Source organism: Alosa pseudoharengus, unplaced genomic scaffold (genome assembly GCF_046254945.1).
Source record: "Alosa pseudoharengus isolate Yale_2024_CS ecotype anadromous, Long Island Sound unplaced genomic scaffold, YU_APseudo_1.1 YU_APseudo_1.1_scf_4, whole genome shotgun sequence".
Lineage (NCBI taxonomy): Eukaryota > Metazoa > Chordata > Actinopteri > Clupeiformes > Clupeidae > Alosa > Alosa pseudoharengus.
In genome coordinates, this window is record NW_027468774.1 from 27793891 (window position 1) to 27806325 (window position 12435).

The 12435-nt window shown below is 43.9% G+C and overlaps 1 protein-coding gene across 1 annotated transcript in view; it reads left to right on the forward strand.

The window, feature by feature from the left end:
• The window catches only part of slc1a9 (solute carrier family 1 member 9), a 28438-nt gene extending 16518 nt beyond the window's left edge, over positions 1-11920 (forward strand). Inside the window, exons 4-12 of the mRNA XM_076266682.1 lie at positions 225-377; positions 681-937; positions 2587-2692; positions 3126-3252; positions 5990-6223; positions 7079-7273; positions 10117-10251; positions 10490-10952; positions 11717-11920. Of these exons, the coding sequence (XP_076122797.1) occupies positions 225-377; positions 681-937; positions 2587-2692; positions 3126-3252; positions 5990-6223; positions 7079-7273; positions 10117-10251; positions 10490-10952; positions 11717-11920 (1874 nt within the window). The remainder of the gene's footprint in view (positions 1-224; positions 378-680; positions 938-2586; positions 2693-3125; positions 3253-5989; positions 6224-7078; positions 7274-10116; positions 10252-10489; positions 10953-11716) is intronic.
• Positions 11921-12435: the final 515 nt, after the last annotated feature.

Below are 12435 nucleotides of genomic sequence, written 5' to 3' on the forward strand. Positions count from 1 at the left end.
TGAACGGTTTGAACTCTGTTTGAATGTAATTGGCAGGTTTCAGTAACTATCCAGCCCAACATTTACTGTATTCTGTCCTGACTCATTAATGTCAGTAGTCTCAGTTTCATAGGCATTTTTCCTCAGGTAAAACATTTAATCTTTCACAGTGGGCAACTTATGCCACAGCAATTGCCCAATCTTCTAGCGTGAGGGTTAATGGCATCCCGGTCTGTGATCTGCAGGTGTAATAGCAGGCTCATTGTGTGGCATGATGCTCCGGTATGTGCCCGATTTGGACCCCAACACGCTAATGCTGGTGTCCTTCCCCGGAGACATCCTGATGAGGATGCTGAAGATGCTCATCCTCCCCCTCATCATATCCAGTCTCATCACAGGTCAGACGTCCACTGCACACACAACACCAGTGATGCCTTTGTAAACAAACACACCCACTGTGTTTACAAAAAACACTCACTATGCTCAATAATTTGGCTACATCTGTAGAACTTGAAGCAAGTTGGCAAGTTGTGCGAACATCTATGAATCCACAGATTCTGCCCATAGATTCTGCTAAATTAAATATATTTGCCTGAAGTTAATACCAACACTGGAAAAACCTCTATACCTTGATGTAAACAGAATTAAAAACATATTCCGCGCAACACTCAACAAGTTAAGTACTTTTTTATATCTGTCAGGTTTGGCGGGTTTAGACGCCCGTTCCAGTGGCAGGATGGGAACAAGGGCCATGGTCTACTACATGTCCACTACTGTAATCGCTGCCATCCTGGGGGTTATCTTAGTCCTGGGTATTCACCCGGGTAACCCTAAGCTCCGGAATGAACCCACAACCGTTTCGGCTCCCAAGAACCAGGAAGTCAACAGTCTGGATGCCTTCCTGGACCTCATCCGCAATCTCTTCCCTGAGAACCTGGTGCAGGCTTGCTTCCAGCAGGTGATCCATTGATTATGTGTTTAGATTGCTGCCACTATGATTTCACTCCAATATCCAATATTGTTACTGACACTCTCCGATATGCTAAAAATGAAATTCAGTCTACTTGCAGTTGTCAGTTAGTTTCACTGCATAGCGTTATATCCATAAATGCTGATCGGTTAGCATTTTGGTGTATTTAAAATGTTGAGACAGTTGAGACATGCTAATATATAGTATTAAATAGTTTTAATTGTATTGGAAATGGTGATACCTTGCTTGAAACATATTATTACTGGTCTTTTTGGTAGGTCAGCAAGTTGTATATACCCTTGTATATATTTGAGAGACAGAATGTTTATTGTAAGCAGACAGAACGCCAAACCTAAGTAATTGCTCCCCCCCCCCCCCCCCCCCAATCTGACCCCAGACATAAATGTATATTCTGTCATTATCGTAGACTGTATAAAATAGGTCATTATATCTAACCGTAAGTGTTCTAGACCTATGATCATTGTCTTGGCTTCACTTTGCAACGTTGTGCTGTGCTGTGCATGGAGCAGAGCTGCCAATAACTCTGCTGTAACATCCAGAATAAAGACACTATTCTTTCGCAAGCCAGCCTCAAGTTTTACCTGCTCTAACTACATTGGATCAACTCGGTGTCTCCATTTGGAATTAAGGAGACGGTTTTTAATAGCATTCTTCAACCTTTAGTCATTGTTACTGTACTGTGGTACTTATTGTATTGGTATTATGGTGTGGTGGTGTTTGGATTAGGGACAAGGGATTCAATATTAAAGTGGATTTCTCAAGAAATGCATAAGGACAAAGGGGTCAATAAACCCATCTATGTGGCACGTTACGTAATGTTTGTTTGGCTCTTACAAATCAGCTGAGGCCTTTATTGTGAGCAACAGCTCAAGTTCAAGCATTACCATTAGGCAGACAAAAAAGAGCCATGGATCCGTGGGAGGTAAAGTGATGACTTGATACACTCAGTGGGAGTTTGTTTGACTTTGTGTGTGTGTGTGTGTGTATGTGTGTGTGTGTGTGTGTGTGTGTGTGTTTGTTGAGGTCATGTGACTGCTGGCTTCTGTGCCCTGGGCAGAAGGCATAGCCAGTCTTGTGGGGCATCTCCTGATAAACCCCAGTGAGCTGGTCATTTATAAAGCATGGCCTAATCCAGCACTCAATCAGTAGACAGCGTGGATGCAGCCTTGTCCTGGATGCAACCAAACCCTTCTCACTCGAGCCCATGTCTCTGCATATGATACAGAAATAATACATAAGTAGCTACACATGTAGATCTGCATGTAATAGTCTGCGTGCTTTGTAACTGGGTAAGTATGCAGGCTTGTGTCTCTAAATGTGTGTGTGTGTGTGTGTGGCTGTGTGAGCGTGTGCGTGTTAGGGTATGCGTGTGTGGGAACATAAGACTGAGTGAGGGTCAGACCTTCTGTTGGCAGTAATCTCTTTATATCTGTGTTGGTTTAGCGTGGCAGCTGTCTTGAAGGTCTGTACTGGGGCTATTCTGTAAAGATTTGCCCAAGGATGATATGCAAGAAATATCAGTGAATTACGTGAATTCTCGCTTTTTTTTATGTATCACACATTTTAATCCATCTGTATATCTATCTATTTCTCCACCATTTTGTCTGCCTCTCCAGGTCCAGACCGTGCTGAAGAGAGTTGCTGTTCCTGTCCAGAATCAAACAGAACCTATCTTTGTCAACAAGAAGAAACTAGAGTTCAAATGGGGAATGAATGTACTAGGTGAGGGTTCAATGGAATTCAGTGGGTAGGGTTCCTTTTTTCAACTCACATCTATTGTTTATTTCATTATTCTCTCTGAAAAGCACTTTACACTCACTGCTTGGAACGTGTTATATAAATAAAATGTAGTGGACTGTGTGTGTAATGACGGAGCCTTTGTTTATAAAGCGCAAGAACAGAAATAAGTACACCCACAGCAGATAAAATAAGTCAGCATGAAGAAAGCCAGGAATATGCATGCTGGTTCATAGCCTTCTCTCACACAACATAACACAACAGTGCACATTTCTGTAGGCTTGAAGGAAATCGGGGTAGTCTCATTTTACTGTACAGCCAATGCCCCTAAGTGTATAGTGAGGTATATGTGGGAGACATATAAATACATTTAATCCAAAAGGAACATTAATTTCACTATTTGTATGTGCTACCCTAGGTTTGATTGGGTTCTTCATAACATTTGGAATATGCATGGGGAAAATGGGAGACAGGGGGAAGCTCATGGCCGAATTCTTCAACATCCTGAATGAGATCATCATGAAGATGGTCTCCATGATCATGTGGTCAGTATCTGTGAGTGAGAGAGTCAGTGGCTGAATCTCAATGTCCTCCCTATAAGACTTAACCGACATCGGTTGATAAGTGATTTAAGAGGCTGTAAGGGTTCAAAATGCTAATAACAGGAATGGGACGTGTTGTAAACAAGTTTCTGTTTCTATTTTATGGCAGTTGTTTACTCATGTTTACCAACCTCCCTTTGGGTAACCCTGTGTTTCACATCACAACACTATGAATTGTTGGTAATTTCCTGCATAGATGCCGACTTACGGAAAGGGCAGAGAAAGGGTGTAAGCGAACCCTCATGCATTTCAGTATTAATGGGACAGTTTTAAGCCTTCACAAAGTTAGCAGGAATGCGCATCAAAGTCTGTGAGTCCGTGAGGGTGGACACTGAGATTCAACCAGTGAAACAGTGTGTTTGTGTGCAAGTGCCTGCACACATGTGGGTGTTTCCATATATCTCCAACTATAAATCTCCTTATGAAATGTAAGACTGAGGTCTTTGAGAAAATATGTGAGTCAAGCAAAGGGAATAGAGTAATTCATTCTGGGGAAAAATATACAAAGTCACAGTGGCAGAGAGCCAGAGGAACTGACGTAAGGAGAAGTTGAGCAGAGGAGTCAAGAAAGGGCAAGTGATTCTATGAAATGAAGAAGTACCGGTACAAGTGATGCAGATGGGTGTAAAATGTGATGGGTTAGAGGGGGTGGGGGAGAAGGTGGAATGGACCTTCGCACTATGGAATGGCACACTTACTTCTATAGAAATATTTTCCACAGCGTGCGCCTGTTTTATTTCCCTGCTGTTGCTCGCAACCCCCACTCCTGAGAGAAAGCCTAACTGTCACACTGACTGTCCAGTCAGCGCAATTCCCATGAACTCTGTACTTGTCTCCGACAGTTAATCATCACACTGGTACCATAGAGCTCACATTCCAGCACACCAAATGCATCCATTTCTGCAACCTAGACAGCGTGAATATTCCCTAAAAGGGCACACATCCTCTTCGATTGTGAAATAATGTGCAAATTATGTATTTCCGGCAAACGTTTAAAAATATTCATTCTTTTGTGTAGTTGCAAAGTCTGAGGACAGAGAACAAAGAGGACAAGATAACATGCACATCGATCTCTGTTTCTCGAGGTCACCGAGTACTGTCGCTGCAGCCAAAAGCTAGAGTTGCCATGCAGCTATGCTACACTCTGAGGGCATGTTCATGACTCCCCGTGTTCATGACTCCCGTTCATAAGTCCCCGTGTTCATGACTCCCCGTGTTCATGACTCCCGTTCATAAGTCCCCGTGTTCATGAGTCCCAATGTTCATGACTCCCCGTGTTTATGACTCCCGTTCATAAGTCCCCGTGTTCATGAATCCCCGTGTTCATAACTCCCGTTTATAAGTCCCTGTGTTCATGAGTCCCTGTGTTCATAACTCCCGTTCATAAGTCCCCGTGTTCATGACTGCCCATGTTCAAGCCCCCAGAATGTAGCAATGTAGCTGCCTACAGTTCTAGCTGTTGGCTGCAGCAACTCATAACCTGGCCCTAGCCAGATGAATTTCGCTCCGCCTAGCTCCACTCATCCATCTGGAACCGATCCATTGAAGTGTTGCTTCAGAAGGCTGGACCTAATCAAAAAATGCTTGCATATGATTGAATAAGCCACTTGTCCGTCATCTATTGACGTGCTACTTCAACCACTCACATCGAAGCCAACCCGTGACGCTGATAACAGTCTCACAGTCGCTTCTACGCTATGTCACATCTATTAAAACTCCCGCCCTGCGTCCTGATTGGCTCCACTTGGAATTGGAAATCACTCTCAATGGAAGAGGTTCCAGATGGATGTGAGTGAAGCTAGGCGGAGCTAAGCGGAACGACATTCATCTGGCTAGGGCCAGGTTAAGCAACTCAAGCTAGATAGAACCGACTGTTTTCTTTTTTAACGTACCGACAGTACTTGGTGACCTCGAAAAACAGAGACCCTTGTAAAAATTGCTGGAATTCTCCGTAAAGGAGCTGTTTGTAGGATTGTTACCGAATGTTCTGTAAGCCAAAATCAAAACACTGGTGAACATTCTCAAGACTACCTAGACGCGGTACACCTCTTCTGGGTTGCCAGATGTAATGAAGACTTAGCTAACGTTAGTTGACCTGCAGCTGCTTTAACACTTCTCCAACCATGACCCAGCTACACATTACGGAAACAAAAATACTCTAACCAACGTAACATTTAGCTGAAGTTGCCGATGCAGATGAAGTTTAGCCTAGCCTACCTGTTGTGGAGAAATATGGCCAGCTCTGCGTCAGACTTGATATTCTTTGTTTGACTTAATTGGTTTCTTGTTTTAATTTTGGAAATTTGCCTGCCTCATAGGCCACTCGTCCATGACTACAACTGACAGCTGTTGACAGTTGGCCTTTGCTAATCTGGCAACCCAAATAGGAGAACGCACCAGCCCATTATTAATATGCTATTCTAGAATTAAATCGTTCAAAACATAAACGAAAATCCCAAGAGATTCCGCCCCGCAACTAATTTTTTTACGGGTTTTACGGGTTATAGTAATGTTGTCAAATGAGCCACTACTTCAATTCATCGTGTTTCCTTACTCTCTGACGACATATGGTGATATATTTTGGAATGGCTACAATTTATTTTCCATTAGTTCCTACAGTACATACTGGTCCTTTAAGGCAAGGGCCAAAGGTCTATTGTTGCTTTTCTTCTCTTCTCAGGTACTCCCCTGTGGGTATTGCCTCCCTCATCTGTGGGAAGATTGCAGCTATTGGAGACTTGGAGGTGGTTGCTAGGCAGTTGGGCATGTACATGGTAACAGTCATGGTTGGCCTTACCATCCATGGTGGTATAATTTTGCCCTTCATCTTCTTTGGGGTAACCAGGAAGAACCCTTTCCACTTCTACTCAGGAATCTTCCAGGCGTGGATAACAGCCTTAGGAACTGCCAGCAGGTATTGAACTCTATTCTTTACAGTCTATGCTGTGGACATAGTAGTTCTCTATGTGTTTTGGTGTCCACTTTCTCCATCGCCCTTCCTCTTCTGTACCCCACATCAACTTCGACAGACGTTCCCTTCTTTCTGCCCATCCCCTATTATTAGCAGTCACACTGAAGTACCCAGCAATGAGGCACACAGGCTACTAGTCCACCAGATTTTTAAACCAACTGTCATGTTGGCACGTTGCTGTGGATTTACAGAATAAATATAATCCTATCTGGGGTTTTTTCTATAATTGCATTATGACCTGATCTTACCTTGGACCTGATCCAATCTCATACATACTGGGTCCCTCATTGAGTTTTTTTTTCTTTTTACATTTTCTGTTACCCTGGGTTTTCCCATGCTGCCTTACGCGCGCAAGATTTTATTCACGCTGCTAGGCAGCCTGGATTCCATGGAGCAAATTTTTGCCTCAGTTAGGGGACCAATCACAGAACAGAGGGAGGGCAGCAAGACGATGAAGACACACCGAAGCCGCTATGAGCTACGTACAGACGCATTTGATAGACATTCGTAGCACCCAATAAACGGCTCTGGGCATTCGTAAACCACGTTTCAAATACGAGAAAATGAATGTCTAGTTCCCAGACCCCATCTCAATGAGATGTGGTCTGACGTTAGCCAGGCTAATTTTCTGTGGTATTTATGAACCAAGTTGTCATAATCTACTTAAGCTTACTGTCATTTTTCCTTTTATACCTCTCTTATCCATTGTATATTACTCTCTCTGTTTATGTGTCCCTCTCTCTTTCTCTCTCACTCGGTCTTTCTCTCTCTTTCTCTCTTGCTGCCTCACTCATTCAGCGCTGGGACACTGCCAGTCACATTCCGATGCCTGGAAGAGAACCTGAAAATTGACAAGCGCGTGACCCGCTTTGTGCTACCCATCGGTGCCACCATAAACATGGATGGCACTGCTCTCTATGAGGCTGTGGCAGCCATCTTCATTGCCCAGATGAATGACATCGATCTAGACGCAGGGCAGATTGTAACAGTGAGGTAAGGCCCTGCACGTCAAAGCCTTTCATGGAATTAATTTTCTGGCAGTTTTGTAAATTCATAGAGAGAGAATGGAGAAGGCCCTCCTATTGGGTTTTTGTTGTTGTTGTTAAAATAGGTAAAACTTTTAATCTAGAAACTTCCTCTGTTTGTCTCTGTGTTTGATATGTATTTGTACACCCCCAATCCCTTCCCCACTATACAACACTGCTCAAAAAATTAAGGGAACACTGTTTCATAGAAGTATAGCATCAAGTCAATCAAACTTGTGGGATATTGAACTGTCCAGTTATGTAACAAAGGTGGTTAATCAGTTTCACCTGCTTTGGTGTCAGCGAAATTAACAGCAAAACAGTAATGGTTTTACAGGTGGTGGCAACTTATCGATTTTCCATCTTTATCCTTCATGGCTGATTTTTCACTAGTTTTGCATTTGGCTATGTTGAGTGTCACTACTGGTAGCATAAGCCAGTACCTGGCGCCTACAGAGGTTTCACAGGTAGTCCAACTTCTCCAGAATGGCACACCCATACGTTCCATTGCCAGAAGGATTGCTGTGTCTCCCAGCGCAGTCTCAAGAGCATAGAGGAGATTCCAGGAGACAGGCAGTTGCTCTGAGAGATGGGCAGGGTGGCAGAAGGTCATTAACACAGCAGAAGGACCAATATCTGCTCCTTTGTGCAAGGACGAACAGAACTCTACCACACTGTCAGAAACAGGCTTCATGAGGGTGGCCCGTGGGCACGATCCTCTAAAGGGACCTGTGCTCACTGCCCAGCACCGCAGAGCTCAATTGGCATTTGCCATAGAGATCAAAATGGGCAGGTCCGCCACTGGCGCCCTATGCTTTTCACAGATGAGAGCAGGGTCACCCTGAGTTCATGTGCCAAACATGAAAGGGTCTGGAGATGTCTTGGAGAACATTATGCTTCCTGCTACGTCTTTCAGCATGACGGGTTTGGTGGTGGGTCAGTGATGTTCTGGGGAGGCATATCCTTGGAGGGACGCACAGAACTCTATGGGCAGGACAACCGCACCCTCACTGTTTTTACAGTAGGCATCGGGATTAAATTTTTAGGCCCCATGTTTGACTTCGTACTGGTGCAGTAGGCCCTGGGTTTCTCCTGGTGCACAACAATGGCCGGCCACATGTGGCAAGGCAGTTCCTGGAGGATGAAGGAATTGATACCATTGACTGTCCCCCACACTCCCCTGACTTCCAATAGAATACCTCTGGGACATTATGTTTTGGTCCATCCAACACCACCAGGTTGCACCACAGATTGTCCAGGAGCTCACTGATGGCCATGTCCACATCTGGGAGCAGATCCACCATAACACCATCAGCCGTCTCATTAAGAGCATGCTCCGTCATCAAGCATGTGGGGGCCATATGAGCTATGAATATTTAGGCCAAATTGACTAGCCTACCCCATCATTTTTTCACTTTGATTTTTTGGGGGTGAATTCAGCCCTCTGTAGGTTGATCATTTTAATTTCCAAAAAACGATGTAGCATCCTTTCGTTCCTAACACATCCTAACACTTACCCAGTCCATATCAGTATAGATATCCAGCATGATGTTTTTTTCCCATTGAGATATGATGTGTTTTCAAAGTGATCCTTACATTTCTTTGGGCAGTGTATATAGATGGCAGTGGCAGATTGACTTTGTATTAGAACATTTTTTTTGCATCAACTGTCAAATTTAAACAATTTCACTAAACACCACCACTTCCAACTCTACAGTAAATACATACAAACACACACTCTCTCTCTCTCTCTCTCTCACACACACACACACACACAATCTATCACAGATTAAGTCATAAAAGTTGCAAGACTTCTATTTACTTCAAATGATAAACAGATCTCTGAGTCATAGCATGCTTATTTCTTCAACCCTCTTTTAAGGTTGAAATGTTCACTTGGGAAGTGTATCTTTGGTTTGTCAACTTTACTCATGGGTTTTGTACTAGAGGACTCCTATTTTCAGAAGATACTTTAGCTTGGTAACTGCCTCTCTGTTATTTTAGTGTGTTGTAAGTCTTGCTGTTTCTGAGGGTAGATGTATGTATGACACTTCTTTTTCACAGTTTAGGTGGACATAGTTTTACTCTCTTAACTTACACCGACTGGGGCTTGAGTTATATTTCATTCTCTCTCTTCCAGTCTACAAACAAAATGTGTGATTAAATACGACTTCAGGGAAGAAATATGGACTATGCCAGAAATATGCACATCAAACCTAGCCTGGAAGCCAGCCTGAATTTAACCCTGCCCACATTTGAGGTTGGGAAATTCCGTATAGACTAGACCTCTATGCCTGTATGAGAGCTGTGCCCACCAATCAAATCATTTGGATGGGCTTTATACAATGATGGACAGATTAGCAACAGTGCCTAGTTATTCACATCACCTGAGCGCACTTAGGTTGATTTTGTTTACAACAAAAAGGCTGACGCTAGAGAAGCTAGATGTTTAGATTTCGCTATCACATATGGCTGTTCTTCCTACAGGATTCACATATTTCATTGCTTTGATGGGTTAGGTCTATCTATAGGTCTATGTGTGCAGACTAGGCATTTTCCCCCTGTATTGGTTGAAACACGTCCCATTATCACCGCAGTACCAGACTCAAATTCACAGCCAATAGTAAGTCAGCAGTGACTAAATCAGTGGACTGCAACAAAATCATTTACTATTTGCCTGTCTGTTTTATCTCCACTCCTTCCTCCTTTTCTCACCATTCTATGCTCTTTTCCTCTTACTTCATCATGACTCCATCCTCTTTCCCCAAATTTGAAAACCTCTCCTTTCCTTTTTCTTTCTTTGCATCCCAGTATGACAGCAACATTGGCCAGTGTTGGAGCAGCTAGCATACCCAGTGCTGGCCTTGTGACCATGCTGCTGATCTTGACCGCTGTTGGCCTCCCCACCCAAGACATCAGCCTTCTCATTGCTGTGGACTGGCTACTGTAAGTGCATCAAGCACAATACCACACATGCTGTATATGCACACCTCCTCTGTAAATGATTGTTACAGAATTGTTTCTCTGTAATATACATTATTACAGCAACTGGTTTACACAGATTTGATATCTGCATTATGTTTATGCACTATCAGACATACATTGATTTTTCTGTTACACCCCCCATTCTTCCTGAAAACTGCTTGCCAATTGAGTAAAATGATGTCTATTTCATTTGGCTCAGGGACCGCATGCGCACTTCCATCAATGTGGTAGGTGACTCCTTTGGAGCAGGCATTGTGGACTTCCTCTCTCACGCAGAGCTGGCGGAATATGACGCAGAGGCCCTTGCTGCTCTTGAGGGGGAAGAGGAAGAGGAGTTCATTCCGCCTCCGCCCCTCCTGACCGAGATAGACCTGATGGAACCACTGAAGCCTCCCGAACTGCCACCACGCTCGCCCCGTCCACCCAAACTGAACCACACAACCCCGCACTCGCTGGCCCAGTCCCATTCTGTGACGCACTCGCCTCTGTCGGTGCGCTCGCCCTCCCCGCGCTCTGTGCGCTCGCCATCGCCGCGGCCCGTCCGCTCATCATCGCCACGCTCGGTCCAGTCTCACTCACCCAGGCCTTTCCGCACCCACTCTCCACGTCTGCTGCGACGCACTGAGCCTGGGTACACCGCCCTACCTACTCATGAAAACCAGGTAAGGCTATGAAGTGACATTATGTTTTCTTCAGGGTATGAGTAGGGTAGGTTGTTTTTGTCCGTCTTTGTTTTCATCTGAATGGCTACCACTATCTGTCCTTACTGACAATTAATTAACTTGAGATGGTTGCACCATGTTGGGGAAAGGGTGACTGAGAAAACAGCTTGTGCACTCTTGATAATCGGAATCGGGGTTAAAGTAGTTAACATGTAACAGGGGACATTTTCTTTATTGAGGCACAAAATAAATCTCTTACCTAGAGACTTAGGGTTATCTTTCACATACATCTATTTTTTCCTGTTCATTTTTGTGCTTCTCATTCATAAAAAAAAAGCAATTGGGGGCAAAGGCATTTTCCAACCAAACTAAACAGGAGTGGGAGTGGAAAGAGTCTCTAAGATTTCAAACATCTGTGAATCAAATATTTTGGGAATAGGAACATTTGTTGACATTTGGGCCTCAAGTTATTCTTTCCTCTAATGATTCTGAGTTGTGTCAGGTTACTCAGGTTGCTGTTTTTTTAAGCCTCTTTGGAGTTTTTTGAAGTTATGCCTCAATTTCTAAGTAGGTATGTGGGGTATTTTGGGGGCTACATTGTTTTCTTTGCTGCCTTAAAAGTATTTGGTTAGTTTGCTAATTTTATTATGTATTCTTTGTGATCTTCTTACCATTTATTTAATATGGCTTTTAGCCTTGTAGTCTAACTGTTTGTAACTGAAGTGCATCCCATCTAAGCCTTCTCATCACTTTGGATTTCTCAGATTCCTAACCTCCCACGTGCCTATAGAGAGAGGGAGCGAGACCGAGAGAGGGACCGACTGCGAGGAAGAGAGAGAGAGCGAGAAAGTGAGACCGAGGAGGACGAGGAGAGAGAGAGGGGACTTGACGAATGCAGTGACGGGGAGGAGAGTGACGACACTGCTTATGACCGGAGACACACCATCCCTCCATGTGACCTACCATGAGTCCACCAACCCCTGGACCATCGCCGATGGCAGCGTCACAACATTTTTACAGCATTTCCCCACACTTTACTGCACTCCTTCACCATTCCCAAGTGGTGGTCTTTTCAGGTAGATAATTGGACTGGGCAGAAACTGTTTCAGTTTCATGGGACGTGTGTTTTATTAGTGCTTTACAAGTGTAAAAACAAATTTTTGACAAATTACAAATGTAGCATAGTGACCATTGCCGTGACTCTGTGTCCCATGCAGTCACTGCTATTTTCATTTTACTGGATTCTGCTGTATCAAACCATTTTGTTTCCTCAATCACCCCTGTTATTGTTTTAATAAAATGCCCCCTAGTTGCAGTCTTCCCTGAAGTCTTATCTAATCATAATGACAACTGATTGGGAAAACTCCCTGAACCCCAAAACAACAACACCCAGAGGCCAGGTGCCTAAATCAGGTTAGACATTCCATTCACTTCAACGCACAATGTTGAGAGCATGCCATGGCACATAATAATCTGTTTTTCG